General features: G+C 43.3%; 1 protein-coding gene across 2 annotated transcripts in view; it reads right to left on the reverse strand.

The window, feature by feature from the left end:
• CFAP74 (cilia and flagella associated protein 74) overlaps positions 1-18,604 on the reverse strand; it is a 3,161,205-nt gene that overhangs the window by 2,331,830 nt on the left and 810,771 nt on the right. For both annotated transcript variants that reach the window (XM_044062943.1, XM_044062944.1), the window contains exon 10: positions 5,469-5,697. In XM_044062943.1, coding sequence (XP_043918878.1) covers positions 5,469-5,697 — 229 coding nt within the window. The remainder of the gene's footprint in view (positions 1-5,468; positions 5,698-18,604) is intronic.

Consider the following 18,604-nt stretch of genomic DNA (forward strand, 5'->3'; position numbering starts at 1 on the left):
ACTCGGGGGAGTCTACATGCTTCCTCTTACAAGTCCTCTTCCTAGGAGGATCTCCCGAAACATCAGGAGAATCCTCGGAAGAGGGGGAAATTCCCAATGGGGAAACCTGAGGCGGAGGATCTCTGGGTCCTGTAGCAAGAGAAGTGGCAGAGATGTCAACAGGTACCATAGAGGGAGGAGCTACGGGAACAGACTGCTGACTGATACTAGTGGCCAGTACACTCTTCATCACCTCGAATGCTCCCCTCCCAGGCAGGTCCGAGAGAACCCGCTCCGAAGAGCTAGGAACTCCAGGAACCACCGAAAGGGAAGTCTCCGAGGCAGATGTCGGAGCCGAGCTCACCAAGGCCGAGGCTCCAAGGGGGAGAGCGGGCTCGGACAAGGGTCCGATGCCACTCACCCCCTCGGAGGAGACCATGGAAGCCCGACCACCGAATCCCTCTAAGGAAGAGGAGATAAGAGTAGGGGCTGAAGGAACAGAAGGGGGTATCCGTCCTCCAGCCGTAGCAGTAACCATGCCCGAAGACTCCAACTCCAAACTCTGGGGTAGAGTTGAAGGAGGAACTGTAACGGGGTGTGGACCAACAGTCGTCTGCTGAGACGGACTGTGTAACATTTGGGCCAGTACCTGTGACTTGAGTAATCTACTGACCACTCTCTCTAGGTCATGATCTGACAACCTGGATGACCTTGAAGATCGGCTCCGATGGCTCCGTTCCGATAGAAGAGGCGAAGCCGGAGCCGAAAGTATCGGCTCCAAGGAAGGAGACCTCGACCTCTTCCTGGAATGGGCCATCGGAGCCGATACTACTGATCCTGTCGGCACCGACTTCTCGGAGCCGACAGAACGTCTCGATGTATCGGCTCCAGCCGGAGCCGATACAGCCACCAAAGTAACGGTGTCGGAGCCGATCGGAGCCGACACCGATGCCTGCGCCACATGGGTGTCGGAGCCGATCGGAGCCGACATCGAAGTGGTCAACACAGATTCGGCACCGATAGCCATCGGCGCCGAAAGCTTAGTGGATCCAGAATCGGCTCCAGCCGGAGCCGATCTCGACTCAATACGAGTCGGAGCCGAGGCCGCAGGCTTAGAAACAGAAGCCTGGGCCTTGGCAGTTTTTGTTGATTTTTGTGGAGCCGACTTAGCCGGAGAGCCCTCCGGCTTAAGAAGACCCCTGAGAATCAACTTGTTGCGTCTCTCCTGCAGGACTCTCTGGCTGAAGGAGTGACAAATAGCACAGGAGTCCTGCAGGTGAAGAGGGCCCAAACAGTACAGGCAAGAAGTGTGACCGTCTGTCAGAGACATCTTCTGACAGCACGAGTCACACTTCTTAAAACCTGAAACCCTCTCCTTAGACATGGTGCCTAAACACAACACACACAGACACACCAGTCAAAATTAAATTAAAACAAATACCAAGAGGTATTTTATAAAAAACACCAACACACACACCCTAACAGGGGGGGGGATGGGATAGGGAAAATTGACTAACAAAAATTTAAAAGAGACAGGGATTTCTGTCAGAAAAAGGGTAGAATTAAAATTAAACTATCAAAAAATTAGTTTTAAACTAAAAGGGGCTTGAAATATCACAAATGTGAACTACTTACCAGGAGCTGGTAAAGAGAAGACCTCCCAAGCGAAGCGGCAAACGAGATCTGGGTACTTCCTGCCTTGCATCATGGGATATGGGGCTGCCTCGAGCTGGTAAAAGGAGTTCTCGAGCTAAAGCAAGTGCCGAGTCGGAGCCGAGGATCGGCTCCGAACCCATCAAGCAAGAATGAAGGCGAGATTGACAACTTAACATCATTGGTTCATCACTGTCGATATTACATTACTTAAAAATATATTGATTGTACTGCATGTACTTTTCTCCCTGGGCCTCTGCTGAAAAGGTGTCTTTGCTCAGCTGGACTTCCTGGTCAACAAATGTAAAATAAATCAAGGAAACAGTTTCAGAAAAACAGAATCCTTTACAGAGAAAATCTAACCCAGTTTAACAAGCCCCATACTGGTGTTTTATATTTGTTATTAATTGTGCATGTCTTCTCACATACTATGAATATTCTACCATGATGTAGGTATAGCTTGCCACTTCATCACTGCAGTGTGTGTATGGGGGATCATGAAATGAAAACTGCCTGGGCCCCAGTGTATACTCAATCCATCATTTGATCCCAACCAATGGTCAGGTGGCACTAGCAATAACTTGGAAAATACATGCTCAGGGAAGGAACCTGGGTTGCATCTCCTCTGGCTCTCTCATCTGCTGAAGTGGAAGATGGACACATGTTTGTTTGAGTCCTTGCAAGCTTACAGCTCAGCACAAGCTGGGGCCAGAAGAACACACGTGATACAATATGCTCTCACTCTCAGTCTGTGTCTGTGCTTTGGCTAGGACCTGCGGATAGGTGTGAGACCCTTCCACCAATTCTTATGCAAAGAATTCTTCAACTAATGCCAATATCCTAGTGGCAAGTTAAGACATGAGTTTTTACTTCTAATGTCCCAAGTCAAAACAGGCAATACTAGTGTGGGTAAATAAAAAGGCTTTTGGAAAACTCTATCATCTCAACATAGCCTTCAAAGGTGAAAAAACAACAAATAAAGGAAGAGGTTGAAAAACAACCAGTGATAGTAAGAGAACAATTACATGTGGATACTTCCAGTTACTTTCAGTGTGGAGTACCTTTGGCTGAAGAGTGCCATATTTTAAAATGAAAATTCTTAATCTGACAACTTATCTTTACCTGAAATTCCACTTCTAATGTGAATGGTTACATGTTGAAGTATAGTGGCTTTTAATTTGTTTACATTGTTCATAGGTAGGTACTAGGCTATCGGCCCAAGGGTCTAAGTAAGACTAGCCAACAAGGTTCCCTTTCTTATACCACCCAAGAAAATTATTTTCCTGTGCCCCTGTTGAGCAGAGCCACAGAAGTGATCCTGGGGTGTATTTCTTATTTTGTTAGAAAGGAATGATGTCAAATGAACTGCCAAAGGACCTTCTACTAAATACACTAACAGCAAAATTGCCAGTCAATTCAAAACACATTTTATTAACACAGTAACTTCCCTGTTAAACAGTTCTACCACCTGTAATACCCTACATCCTCCAGAGTCAACAAATAATCCCAACACATTGGATTTTGAACCCATTTCCACATTCACCATCAAGAAATACATTCTCAAACTAAAGCCAACTACACATGCCCCAGATAATCTTCTAGCAGAGTATATAAACTTGAGGCAGACACCCTAGCTTTCACAGTCTTCATCATAGCAAACTGCTCCATCACAGAAATCTGAGATCCTAAAGTTTGGAAAAAATCTTATATCCTTCTGCTACGGAAAGGTAGCTCCTCTAATGATATTTCCAATTACAGGCCAATAGCTACTCTGACTATCACTATCCACAGCCTTAGAAAATGTGTCTACTCTCAGCTACTTAAATCTGTACCTGTAAGCAACTTACTAAACCCCGCACAGCACAATTTACAACCAAACTATAGCACTACAACAGCGCTATTCTACTTTGCTACCACCATAAACTTGGTAGCAGCACTTTTCCTTGATTTGTCAAAAGCATTCAATACAATGTCTCACCAAAAATTACTTCTACAAACTCTCTCCCCTAGGACTTTAACACTCGTCTCTCACCTAGTTCAACAGGTACCTCAACGACAGACTTCAAGTTGAAAAATGGGAACATGACATCTCACCAATTCTCTCAGTGCACATAGGGGTGCATCGAGGATTTATCCTTGGTCCTTTGTTATTCAATGTTTCATAAACTCCTTACATACTGCAAGTAAACATGCTACCGTTATTCATTATGCTGATAATTGTACACTCATGTGCACTGACAAAACTTATAAATACATCAAACCCAAGCACAGGAATCCTTCAACTCCACTGAAGCATGGTTGCCTAACTCTCAATTACTATAAACACTAAAAAGACCAAACTTACTGTGTTCACATCTAAATAGCACTCTAAAGACAACCTCTCTTTACCATTACTTCTGACCAAACAAAACTGAACTTGTAGCTCATATCAAGATCCAAGGTGTCATCATAGATGATGCTGTGAAATGTGACCATCACGTAAAGCAAGCTATCAGCAAAATGCACAAAAACAAGGTATCCTATATCAACATAAACCTTACCTGACTGATTAGGCTAGGAAAACCAGTGCATCTTCCCATTACCTACCATCCTATATGCTGTTCCTGTTTTGTTAACCTGCAAGCTACTCAAATAACTGCTAGAAAAATTGTTTGTGTCTTTCGGCTTTTCCAGGTTAGGGGTCGCCACAGTGGAACTCCGGTCCGCTAATGATTGGCAGTTGATTTTTACATACTGGCTTGCCAGGCCTGACGCACAACCTTCAACGAAGGTATGCCCATTCACGCATGTCTCCACGCAGAAGACGCTCTAGCTGAGAATCGAACCGGACAGCGTCTTACTGTGAGGCTTCAACGCTACCGCAGCACCATCACAGCGGGTTAACTGCTCTACTACAAAAAAAGCTAATTTTGCAGCTGATATACTTTATAGATCCCATAGCTGAATGGTACTAAAACAAGACTGCCTCACTATCTAATATTCACACAGCTAAAAGCTGTTCACGGCCTCATTTTCCAACCTCGAAAATACCACACACTAAAAAATATTATCCAACCTTATTCTCCATCTGGGACTTTTCACTTTACTAACAAATTCTTACTACACCCAATTAAATTAAACAATACTGGATGTAACTCACTGTATTCCTCACATGTCTCTAAAGAAGTTTGGAATTCCTCCCTCACTAAAACTAACATGAAATCTTTCAAGTTACAATTGAAACATCACCTAAATATTTCTTAGCTTTGCTCATGCACCACACCTGGCTAATCCCCATAAACTATCCTTACACAAGCTATCCCATCCTGCTCTAAATCAATCACTTGACCAGTAATCCTCAATTTTATCTGTACTATTATGTCTGCTTGGCCACATACACAGTACTATACTCTCCTCAACATTACATTGTTATGAAATTTCACTTTACCAAAGTACTACTACTATAAAATACTATGGGTCTAAACTTTGTCTAAACACTCATTCTGACCCAACTTTGAATGATTTTTCATATCGTTGTATTGCCTGTATCATGATTATACTACATTTGCATGTTGACTATTCACGTGTCCTGTCAATATTTTTGTTTTCTCACTACTGCGTGCTCAAATGGTCATTGCTTTTTTCTCATTACTGCATGTGCAGACAATTACGTATGCATGTTTCTCTGTGTCAGTATCTTGTGGAGCTTTTCTCCCTGGGTCTCCACTGACAAGGGGTTTTCCATCCAGTCGGACTTTTTCGGTCAATAAAAGTAGTCAGACAATCGATCAATAAATAAATAAAAGACAAATAAAGACAAACTAGAAATATTTCTACAGTTAGAAACATGTTCTTACATGGTTTATCACATCAGCATGACATTTATCCAGCTCTCTAGACGCCTTCTCTATTTGCTGCGATACTTTTTTCCTGATTCGGGAGGGATCTTGACCAAAATCTTGGCTTTTAACTTGCCCGGAGAAGAGCTGTGGTTGGAGTTTTTTTCTTTTTGACATATGAGCCTCTTCCTGCAAGATCCGTGTAATGATATCCATTCTTCCATGTTTTTGATATTCCTCAAATTGTCTGTATAAAAACATAAATTATCTGGTTATTTTTTCCCATAAGCAATTATCCATAAACCAGTAAATAAGTCCATTAACTTTTGTTCTTGCTACTTTCACACTAATGGCAGCACAGCTTGCTCTCAGTATTGCAGTGGCAGTACTACACTCTAAACTTTCCTTTATTTTCTTACATTACTCCTTTCACTTTTGCTGTTTTTCCTTAACTTTTTGCTCTTCTCTTAGTCAAATGGTGGTAGTACCACAGTTTGCTTTAAGTATATATATATATATATATATATATATATATATATATATATATATATGGCAGATCTACACCCCAAACGTTTCTTTTTTTGTGCATTTCCTTTCTCTCTACTCATATTCTAACGAAGCTAACTCTGCTACAGAGTTGGCAACACTTTGTTCTGAACCATCCCGTACTCCTCCTGTTCTCTGCTTACATCATTTATCTGTCCCAGTAATTCCTTTTACAGTATTTTTATTACAAATCTGCACAGAGTTTATTTCAGTACTTACCACCTACATTATGTCTCTTCCATTGCAAATATTATAATCACATAAATTTGCTTCTACTTGCCTACAACTGCCACCACTTCTTCCAATCACACTAAATGAAATCTCCTACCCAATTCACTCTTTTGTTTATTCTTCTCAAACTTCATAATCACTGATCCATGCTCACTAAGCAAGTGCATTGCATGGCTATACTTTAATTTTTCTTTTCTTCCCTGATTTAATTTTCACTAATTCATGGATTCCAGATACCTGCACTATACTACAATACCTTTATGGTGCCAGATCTGTGCTCTAATGTGATGCACATCCCAGGAAGTCACACATGCATTTATGTCACTAGAAGTTGTAGCTCAACTTCATATTCTTTATATATACCTACCTCATTAATGTAAAAACTAAGTAAGTTGTGAGCGTAAGTTTAGCGGCATAGCTTGGGCGGGGCCAAAGGGGGCAGCCACCCTGGGTGCAAGGTGTTAGGAGTCATGATCAGCAGATGTCAATCAGTTGGTGTTGCAGTACTGGCATTCAGAAATCAATGCCAATACTGCATTTATGATTATGATTAGGGTATGAATAGCTCCAGCATTTTCTGTGTGATATAAGCTATAGAAATGCATAACAGGTTGCAAAGGAGAGCTATGAAAACTTAGGTACACATCCAATAATTATTGCAGGTCATATACCAATAAAAACTAAGATAAAAATGTAAGGTAATTGTAAAAATGAAATACTGACACTTGCCCTCCTACCTGTTAAAAAGAAAGGAATTCAAGGAATGGGTAGTGAAAATTATTCAATTGTTAATACAAAAGATAGCAATTTATTCAGAAAGGATAGCTAGTGAGTGGGACAAAATGAAAATGGAGCAGAAAAACAGGCTAGAAACAAGAGAGGCAATATGGTTAAGAAGTAATAGGAATTATTTAGAGGGGGCTGCAGAGGCTAAATACTGCAGAATAAGAGGAATCTCACAGAACAAGAAGAGAATCAGCCACACAGAAAGATTACTGTTAAGCAACTATTGTTTGCTACCTCCAGAGCACAAGACATATAAAAAGAAGTTATGTTCTTACCATAACGTTCCATGTGGAGTGTTCATCTTCGCCTTTGTTCTTACACACGGGTTCGGAGCCGATCCTCGGCTCCGAGTCGGCCGCATAGCAAAGCTCTGCATCTTAGAGAAGCTCGAGACCAGGCTATATCCCACAATCCTCCCTGCCATTACTCAGATCTAGTTTGCAAGCAAACCAGACCAACCATAAACCTGAGGTGCTAAGGTTACATACCGCCACAAAAATTCAGAGACACTATCTCACTGATAAATTAACTAAAGGGTAACGAAATATACCCCATGAGGTAAGAGGCAATATACCTGGAAGAGGTAAAGGCATGTGGACCAGACTCTAGTCCTACTCGTTCTTCCAAACACGTGAGGGAGGGAAGGGGGGGAATGTAAGAACAAAGGCGAGATGAACACTCCACATGGAACGTTATGGTAAGAACATAACTTCTTTATGTGAGAGTGTTCAATCTCGCCGTTTGTTCTTACACACGGGTAGCGTCCCTAGCTCCATCACCCTGAGTGACTCATGGAAGAACGTTCCTGAGCACAGTGGAACCAAAAGATGTCCTGTCTTTGGAGGCTTTGTCAACTCTATAATGAGCGATGAAAGTATGTGGTTCAGACCACGTGGCTGCTGCACAAATCGTGTCCAAAGGCAGGCGAGCTGCATGAGCCAAGGAAGTGGAAACAGATCTAGTAGAATGGCCCTTAGGTTTGGTGGGCAAGGCCTGATTCGACTTAGAATACACAAAAACTATACAATCAGTAAGCCATTTAGAAAGTGTACGTTTTGTAACTGCCATGCCTTTTTTATTGTCTGCAAATGCACCAAAAAGTTGATCTGTTTTTCTGTAATCCTTAGTCTTGTCCAAATAAAATCTTAGCTGTCTGTGGATATCTAACTTGTGCAGCATATATTCCAACTTGCTGGTATGGTTTTTGAAGAAAGTAGGGAGTTCAATGGACTGATTAATATTTATGACAGAACATACCTTAGGAAGGAAAGACGGGTTTGTTTATAAGGAAACTCTATCTGGGTGGAAAATAAGTAAGGTGGTTTAACTGATAGTGCTTGCAGCTCTGACACTCTCCGAGCTGAAGTAACCGCTACAAGAAAAAGAGTCTTCCACGACAAAAACTTCAGGAGGCAAGAAGAGGCTGATTCGAAGGGTGGCGACATTAGTTGCGACAATAACAAATTTAAATTCCATGGGAATAAAGGGTCTCTGACGGGCGGTCGAAGATGGAAGGAACCTTTCATAAAAGCCTTACAAAGCCTGTGGGACATAATAGAAGAACCGTCCTCACCAACATGGAAGTTGGATATGGCCACCAACTGTACTCTTAGTGTGGAAGTAGAGGCTCCTTCGTGGAAAAGAATGGATAGAAATTCTAGAACTTTATGTAAAGGAGCTACCAGGGGGTCCAAGTGTTGGCTAGATGCCCAGTACACAAAGCGTTTCCATTTACTCCTGTAGAGTTTTGTAGTGGAAGCCTTATGAGAGGCAACCAAAATGCGTTGAACTGCCGGAGAAAGTATATCAGACCTGGCTAGGCGGGGAAGTGGAGCAGCCAAGCTGCTAGTTTGAGGGATAGAAGAGACGGGTGAGGAACTCCTGACGAATGTGTCAGTAGATCTGGTACTGGGTCCAGGATCCACGGTCCCTCTGTTTGATGGGCTCGAAGAAAGGGGAACCATATCTGTCGAGGCCAGAATAGGGCTATGAGTATAATTGTCCTTTCCAGGTTCATGGCTTTCTGAAGAAATTTGGGAATCAAGGGGGTAGGTGGAAATGCATATAGGAGACCCGGGGGCCAATCGTGTATCAGTGCATCCCTGGGGAAATCCCCTGGAGGGGGTAGAAGGGCAAAATAGCTTCTGCATTTGGTATTTATCGGGGAGGCGAATAGATCGCAGCAAGGCTGGCCCCATCTGCGGAAAATTCTTTCCGCCACCTGTAGTTTGAGGGACCACTCGTGAGGTAACAGGATGGCTCTGCTCAACCTGTCCGCAATGACCTTGGATGACCCCGGGATGTGTGTTGCTATCAGAAGGCGACCCGTGGACTCTGCCCATTGCCAAATTCTCATGGCCTCTCTGCATAATGGGTAAGATCTGGTTCCCCCTTGTTTGTTTATGTACCAGACTACAGACATGTTGTCTGTCTGAACTGCTACTGTTCCTAGAGGTAGGAGGGTTTGAAAGTGTTGCAACGCCAAGAACACCGCCCTCATTTCCAGAACATTTATGTGCAGGTTGTACTCCATGTTGGACCATTCCCCTTGGACTGTTCTTCCCTGAAAAAGTCCCCCCCACCCTATCAGGGAAGCGTCCGTGGTTATCGTGGCCGTCGGATTCGGTAGAACAAATGGACGACCTATAGTGAGATCCTGACTGAACACCCACCATGAGAGGTCTCGCTTGCAAGAATCTGTTATCAGAATCTCGTGCGTTAGGGGTAACTGCTGGAATGACCACTGCGTGAACAGCAGCCATTGGAGGAGCCTCATGTGCAATCTCCCCATAGGAACTGCAATCAGGGACGCTGCCATGAGTCCCAAAACCTTCAACACCAGTTTGGCCGGGGCTTTCCTGCTTTGCAGCAGAAGAAGAACCTGTTCCTTCAGGGATGAAGCCCTTACTGGAGGGAGCTTTACCAGTGTTAAGCGCGTATCTAGGTCTGCTCCGATGAATGAAATATGCTGTGAGGGCAGTAAGGCAGATTTTTCGAAGTTTATGGAAATCCCTTGGTGGGAACAAAGGTTGACTGTATAGTCTCTGGCTTGTATGAGGCAACGCTTGGTGGTGGCAGTGAGGAGCCAGTCGTCCAGATAGGGAAACACCCAGAATCCTAGACATCTCAAGTGAGACGCTACCACTGCCATGCATTTGGTGAATACCCTGGGGGCTGAGGTGAACCCAAAGGGCAGGGCTCGAAATTGAAAATGACTGGCTCCCAGACAGAAGTGCAGGTGATCTCTGGACGGTCTGGCCATCTTGTTGTGGTAGTACGCTTCCTTGAGATCTATCGAGCACATCCAGTCATCCTTCTGCAAAAATGGAAGGATCGATTGAAGCATGACTATCTGGAACTTTTCCTTCTTCACGAAGGTATTGAGATTGCGGAGATCCAAAATGGGTCTCCAGTCTCCTGTCTTTTTTGGAACTAAAAAGAACCTTGAGTAAGTTCCGGATCCTTTTTGGTCTGCCGGGACTGGCTGAATGACTCTTTTTTTTTTTGAGCAGCTTTGAAATTTCTATTGCTGCTGGGCCTCACAGACGGGGTGGCACATCTGGAAACCTTCTTTATTGGGGTGGAGTTGACATAAAGGGGATTTTGTATCCTCTGGTTACAATGCTTTTTATCCAGGAGTCTGAGGTGAGAGTTAGCCAGGCCTGTGGGTATAAAGCCAAGCGACCCCTGACTGCCTCCAGAGCAGGACAGTCGGGCCCCCGTTCAGGAGTGCTGGAAAGGCTTACCAGGGATAGGATCCCTGTCGCCTTGGTTCTGCGGACCCCCTCTGCCGCCGGGGCAATGTCTTCCATGTCTGCCCCCCCCCCTGCCTCTGGGGGGGGGTCACTTTGTGTGGCCTGGAAAGATCCCTGAGTGTTACAGAACCACATTTTTCCGCCTCGTTGCCCTTTGGGGTACGGTCTAGATGGAACGGAAAAATGGACTCCGACAGCAGACAGAGTCTTTCCTTCTTGCTCACACTGAGTTAGTGTCTCTTTCACTTTGGGCCCAAAAAGAGTGGCACCATCAAAGGGGGCGTTGGCGAAGGAAGACTTGAAGGCTTCCGCAAATGAGCACAGCCGCATCCAGGATTGTCTTCGTAGAGCAATCGCTGAAGCTGCGGCTCTACTCGACCCTTCAGCTGCATACGAGATGAGCCTCATGGACGAGTTCACTATGGAGGTAAGGGTGTTAAGCTGTGCTGTTACCTTATCTGAAACAGCAGCATCTGTGTTACCCTGGAGGGTATCTCTCAGCTCCTTGATGAGATCCCTCTGTAGACGTGTAAAATGTGTCAAATAGTTTAGCGAACGCATGGAAAAAGTCGCTGAACTAAAAACACGCTTCCCGTATCTGTCCATAGTCCTAGAATCCTTATTAGGAGGATGAACAGAAGAGGAAGACTCAGACATCTCCTTTTTAGTGGCTGCAGCCACCACCATAGCGTCAACTGGAACTCCTTTGGTGAGATAAGTCTTGTCCGGGGAGCGGTAATAAATTTGCTTGGTTTTCGAGGGACCAGTTCCACTGTGTCCGGTGTCTCCCACGCCCTTCGAGCAATCAAATCCATTAATTCATCAAAGGGCAGAGTAACCCAGGAGGTAGAAGGTTGAGCACCAAAAGCCTTCAGCAACACCGACTCATCCTCAGTGGGGGCTAGGGACTGCCAATCACCCCTCTGTTTTAAAATCTCCAAGATGTCCGCAAATGAGACATCCTCAGAGGGGGATTTTGGGGACCCCTCTGACTTATACAAGTCAGTGTCAGAAGTTAGAGATTCCTGCGGGGAATCTAAGTGCCTCCTCTTGCACAATCTTTTCCTCGGAGCCTCATCGGAGGGGGATTCCGGTGAGGCCTCCGAGGAACAGGGGGCACCCTCTGGGGGTGGCTGAGACAATGGTGCTCCACGCTTTGGATGTGTCGTGGGAACAGAAACAGAGAGCGGCTCCTTAGGGGAGGGAGAAGACGCCTCCGATTAAGTGGTTGTCTGTGTAGACAAAACCTTCCTCATAAGGTCAAAAACCCCTGAACCTCGGGTCGAGGACTCCCCCGGTTCCGAAGAACATGGAAAAATCCCAGACACAGGGCCCATGGGTCTCGACCTCGAGGACGGAGCCAAGCCAATCTGCGCCGAGGCCCCGAGAGGGAGAGTCAGCACCGAAAGGTCAGTACGACTCTCGTTCCCGGAACCAAGGAGAGATCGTAGACTCTGCGACTCACCTATAGATTACGAAGGAGTCGAGGTCAATGGTGTCGATCGTGCAATGGACGGTTTCGGCACCGAGGGCTCCACTATCATCGGCTCATCCTCTTCCGGCTCCGAAGACTGGATGGGTCTCGAAGGAGGACCTGTTGGAGATAAAGGGAGGCCTTCTAGTTTCGACACCAATTGGGAGGAAACTGCAATCAACTTGGAAAGGGCCGTGTTCTCCATAAGTTTCAGCATGACACGATCCACATCAGTATCGGATAACGGTCTGGAAGATCGGGTCGAAGGGGCCGAAGATGGCACCGACCGAAGAATGGAAGGTGGCGGTAGCTCCGACACTGGTTCCAAGACCTGGGGCTCAATGAAAGATAAACGTTCGATGCTCGACCCCGAAGTATGGGGAACCGGCGAACGAACTTTAGAAGATGAACTCGGAGCCGATGACATGGGCTCCGACATCTTCGACCCCTTCGAGGACTTAGAAGCCTGGTCAGACTTGTCCAAAGCCTCCTGGAAAGCAGGCTTAAGAAGTCCCCTGTCTATAAGTTTCCTGCGTCTATCTGTCATGACCCTCCCACTGAAGGAATGGCATATAGAGCAATCCTCTTGCAAGTGGAGAGGGCCAAGACAGTAGACGCAGGAAGTGTGGTTGTCAGTGATGGACATTTTCTGCCCACACTGACACCTTTTAAAACCAGACTTGGCTTTTTCAGACATAATCAGCAAAATACACTTTTACTGTAAAAAAGAAAATTTCAACACTAGCTATAATTAAGAGAGAAAAAAAAAATATATATAGCTATAAGTTATAGAAAGGTAGGCCCCAAAGGGAAACCTATAAAAAAACAATGACAGAACTAACTACACTACACACACACACACACACACACACACACACACACACACACACACACACACACACACACACACTATAGTAAGATCAAAAACTAAATTCTCAATAACTATAAGAACTTTTAAACAAAACAATAACTATCATCTGCAATAACAAAGTTTTCTCTGGTCCGAGCTCTCTTATCGATGTGATCCGTTGCAGTGGCAAACTAGATCTGAGCAATGGGAGTGAGGATTGTGGGATGTAGCCTGGTCTCGAGCTTCTCTAAGATGCAGAGCTTTGCTATGCGGCCGACTCAGAGCCGAGGATCGGCTCCGAACCCGTGTGTAAGAACAAACGGCGAGATTGAACACTCTCACATCACAACTTATGCAACAGAAAGTAGAAAGGGCTGTTGCCAAACTTAGGGAACTTATGACAAGAAAAATAAAAAGAAATCCTACAACAGTATTAGAAATAGCTCAGAAATGTTATGAGCATTGGTATAATGCAAAGGAACAGGGAAGACAAGAATGAATCCAAAAGGAAATGTTTATGGAAAACTTAATTATACCAAGGTTAGAGGAAGATGAGGCTCAATAAACAATAGTTAAGATAGGAGGATCTGAGATAAAAACAGGGATGTAAAATCAACTGGCAGAAAAGTATCCGAGAACAGATGTTTTTCTGTGGAAGTTTGGAAGTTAGGAGGGAAAAAATGATAAACATCTGGAAGACTATTTAACATTACTTTAAAAGGAGGAGTTGCACCAGCATTTTGAAAGAAAGCAGTGGTAGTTGCATTATCCAAAGATGGTAAAGACCCATCAGATGCAGCTTCATATAGACCCATTTCAATTTTAAATGATGATTATAAAGGGTTTATACCTATATTTGCTTATAGACTGGTAAAGCTGTGGATCAATGTGGTTTTGTGGAGGGGAGGCAAATATTTGACAACATTAACAGAACAAACAATCAAGTGGGAAGCAGAATGTAAGAAAATACTGCTTTAGTTGGTGGGTGTTGATGCAGAGAAAGCATTCAACAGGGTAAGCTAGGATTTTATAAGTACAGCAATGGAAGCATTTGCATTCCTTCATACAATAATAAAGTTACTTGGCAGTATATATGAAGGATCAGAGGCAAGAATTAAAATGGGAGGGTTCTCTCTCCAAAGTTGTGTTTGAATAGAGGAACCAGGCAAGGATGTGTTCTTTCCCCTTTACTATTTGCTTTATATTATATTGGCAAAGAAAATAAGGGATTCTGAAATTCAAGAATATAATTGGTATGGCAATTAAGAAAAGTTGCCTTTATTTACAGATAATAATTTGTTTTCGATAAATCAAGAAAAGGACATTTTGGTGCTGTGGAACATTTTGAGACAGTTCCAAATCTTTTCAGGATATAAAATTAATGAAGGCAACACAAAGGCTATAGTCATAAATTATGTACCCAAACACAAACTGGTTCAGCAATACCTATATTTATGAGGATATAATAAGATGAAGTATTTAGGAGCATGTATTAAAAAAAAACTTCTGTTATGATAGCTAAGGATATAACAGATTAAAAAGATAAAACAATAACTGAGAAACTGGAAGCTCTTGTTTATGGATATGGATAGTAAGATACATGCTGTGAAAATGTCTTTAGTTCTTTTACAGGTCAGGCATATTTTATATCAACCAGAGGGGAAATGTGGAAAATAGTTAATAACGAGTTGAAGGAATTTATCTGAGAGGGGAATATTGCAAGAATTAAGGAGGATAAAATGATCCTCCCAATAGAACAAGGTGGTTTAGGATTACCTGATTTGAAGTGATATTTTAGAACTATACATTTAAGGCTCTTATACAAAACACAACCAAAAGGTTATAATTTAAAGTGAAAAGGGATGATGATGAAGTAAGGGATAGGTCAAAAAATAAAGAGATAGTGGGATTTTGGATGAAGATCCTTGAGGAGAATAACAACCATCATACAGAATACGATATTTATAAGGCTGCAGAAAGTATTCCAAGAACTAATTCAACACAGCAATGGAGAAAATAAATTTTGTGAATAGAGATGACTGCAAGTAAGGGTACAGAAAATAGGCAAGAGGGGACTGAAATTTACAGGACAAAACTGGCAAAGGAACTGAAGTCTAGGAAGCAAACAACTAGAGAAGGAAAGGTAATAGAGTGGGATGAGGTCAAGCAGAAGTTTGGACTACAGGTTAGAGACTGCCTTCCCTACCCGAGATTCATGTCAGAGTATAGGAAAAGAGAAAGGGATGGGGGAGTCCTAAGTGAAGACCTGCTTTGGTAGAATTTTAATATGAATCTAGAATAGAAGTCATTGTAAAAAGGGGATAATTAGTAGAGTATATAAAATATTACATGATAAGTATAAGAATCTGCCAGAGGAGGTTAAAAAACATTTGGAAGAGCAATGTAAAGGGAACAATAGAAGGACATATGTATAGCTCCCACATATGCAACAAAGTCCAGAATGTTTACAACTTTGCTTGGAAGTGTTTGCATAGGTATTTTAATACCCCAAGCAGACTTCAAATATTTATTCTCTGGTAGATAGCAAATGTTGGAGATGTGAGGGAGAAGAAAAAGGTAACTGGAAACATTTTTTTTTTGAGTGCCATGAGGTGGCAGATTTTAAAAATCCAACAAAATGGACCAGCACTACGGTAAACCATCTATGGAGAACTATAGACAAGAAAAAAAAAAGCTAAAGAAATATGAACACGCAGAGCGTTAAAAGCTTTATTAACTCACAGAGCTTTTGGGTGAAAACCCTTCTTCAATCTGTCACATATACCTTACTAAAAGGATACCAGACCTAAACAACTTGTCTTAAATGGACAGACTCAAAGCCCTGTCACTATGCTTGGTATCCTACACATTGTTAAGACAGGACCTGTGTCTGGCATACAAGGCATCCTCTCTGACCCAATATGGATGGATTTACTAAAATCAGCAAGTCAAATGGCATCAGAAATATTCAGTTGAGGGATATAAACCTCTTCTGCAACATCAACAGAATGATTTGGAAGGACAGGTATATCTTGCAGAGGATACCACTGTTCTGGAACAGACTTCTCATACACATAAACAAAGTTCATTCCTGTCCCTTTTCAAGTGCTACTTGGATCTATGGATGGGAAACAGAAAAAATACCACAGGACTGCCCTTTGTACTACTAATGGACAGTGGTAGCTCCTAAATGCTTTACCACATACATGCATCCCCTTAAATTATCTATTGTATGATATCAGTTACCCTCATTAGGGGTACTATAAAATTATTGACCATAGGATGGATAAGGACAACCTCTAACAAAATGGAATAGGTTAATTCAAACACAAAAAGGGAAATTGGCTAGGCTTAAAATGGCCCTCAAGGGCAGTTGGCGTAGTACTTACTTGTGAATGTATTAATCTATTAATGTATGTGTGCCTATGTCTTAAGTGATAATTTAACAAACATATTTAGAAAAACAAAACACTGCTAGTATATATCTTGCACATACTTTCGGGGAGTCCGCTACTTTCACACTGTGTGTTCTATCTGTGAGCCAATTTGCAACCCACCTAGTGATATAGGGGTTGATGCCTAGTTTGGTGAGTTTATCAATAATTCTTGAGTGAGGAATGGTATAAAAGGCCTTGGCCAGATCGAGGTAGGCTGTATGTACTGCCTTACCTTTATCCACAGCCCTGCTGACTGACTCAAAGAAGTCAACCAGGTTGAGCAGGCATGATCTCCCTTTCACAAAGCCAGATTGTGTGGGGTCTAGAGGTTGGAGATTTCCTATATCTTTATTAGTCAGGTCCATGATGATGCGCTCCATAGCTTTACATATCAGACTCGTCAGGCTAATGGGGAGATAATTCCCAGGGTCTGTAGTCGCTCCCCCTTTATGGAGAGGGATGACTGTAGCAATGTGCCATTTGGTATGGGCAAAGCCTGAGGTGAGGATGTGACTGAACAGGGCACACAGATGTGGTGCCAGTTCACTTTGTAGTTTATGTAGAACCCAGCCAGGGATATTATCGGGTCCCATGGAAGCTGTATTCTTGGCCTTGGACAATGCAGCTTTAACCTGTGCTGCAGTAATGCTGGGTGCCTGGCATTCTTCTAGTATTGTGATTGGTCCTTTTTGGGGGGGGGGTAAAGTTGGCACTGAATCTGTCACCCAGTATGTTGGCAAGATCTGTTGGCTCAGTATAGGAGGTACCATTGTGCAGTATCTCAGAACAAATCTAGGCATTGCCGTGGAGATTCTTGATATAGCTATGGAAGACTTTGTGATTGCTATTAGTGTCTGCTGCAATTCTGCCTTCATAGCTGGTTTTAGAGGATTTGATGAGGGATCTCAACTTTTTGTTGAGGCTAATATGAGAGTTTTTCCAATCTTGGGACTTCACCTTTTTCAGCAACAGTTTCTTCCTTCTGTTGTAGAGTTTATTAATGGCAGGGGACCACCAGATTAGCTTCCATTTTTTGGAGGAAAGTGTCTTGGTTCTGTTGGGTATGGCTAGTTCCATGCAATTGTGTACATGTTTGTACAGTGCATTGGTGTACGATTCGGCAGTCATGCAGCTATTTTCCATTGGCATCGGTGCTATGAAGTTAGCCACCTCTGTTTTTAGGAGTCCAAAGTCAGCTTTGGAGAAGTTTTTTAAGGTGATTACCTTTGCGGGGGGCGTGAGTGAGATGTAGAATTCCATGGTGATTAGTTTATGGTCAGATATGACCAGGGAGGGATTGACTACTGGTGTAGAGCAAGGTCGCCCATGTTAATAATAACGAGGTCAAGGATGTTGCTTCCTCTAGTGGGGGTCAAAATGAGCTGGTCCAGGGCACTGGAACTGATGAATTCCAGGAATTGTTGTGCCAGTGTATTGGTGCTTGAGTAGTTTTCCCAGTTGATGGATTGGTAGTTGAAGTCTCCTAGCAAGAAAGTGTTGGGTTGGACCTTGACAGATTCCAGGGTGCTTAGGAACATGGAGTGAGAGTCTAGGGACATGGTTGTGGACCTATAGCAGGCTATGACCTGGATCACCGTCTTACCCAAATGTTAGTTGTACCTGAAGTATCTCAGATGCATTATGCTGGGCAACTAGTCTAGAGGTGTGCATATCCTTTATGAATATGGAGACACCACTGCCTTTGGAGCTTTGGTCCATGTTTTGGGGCCAAAATGTGTGGAATGAGTTATAGCCTGGTAGCACAGGGGTGCTTTCTGCCACTTTAAACTAGGACTCCGTTATAGCACAAATGTCAAAGTTGTCCATTTTCAGGAGTGCTTCAAGCGAGTGCATCTTGACATTTAGACTTCTAGCTCTGAGCAGCAAGACCATCAGATTACATTTATTTATAGCTGTTACGGTGGTAATTTGGTCTTTGGAACACCGCCTAAAAAGGCACTATATGGGGTGGCAAGAGCCTTAGCCAGTACCCAAAATCCCAGGGGTGACAGATGCAGGCCATCTGTGGCAAAGCATCGAGGTCTGTCAGTCATGTCATCAAATATTTTGTATTT

This window comes from Protopterus annectens, chromosome 2.part1 (assembly GCF_019279795.1).
Source record: "Protopterus annectens isolate FY-2018-M chromosome 2.part1, PAN1.0, whole genome shotgun sequence".
Lineage (NCBI taxonomy): Eukaryota > Metazoa > Chordata > Ceratodontiformes > Protopteridae > Protopterus > Protopterus annectens.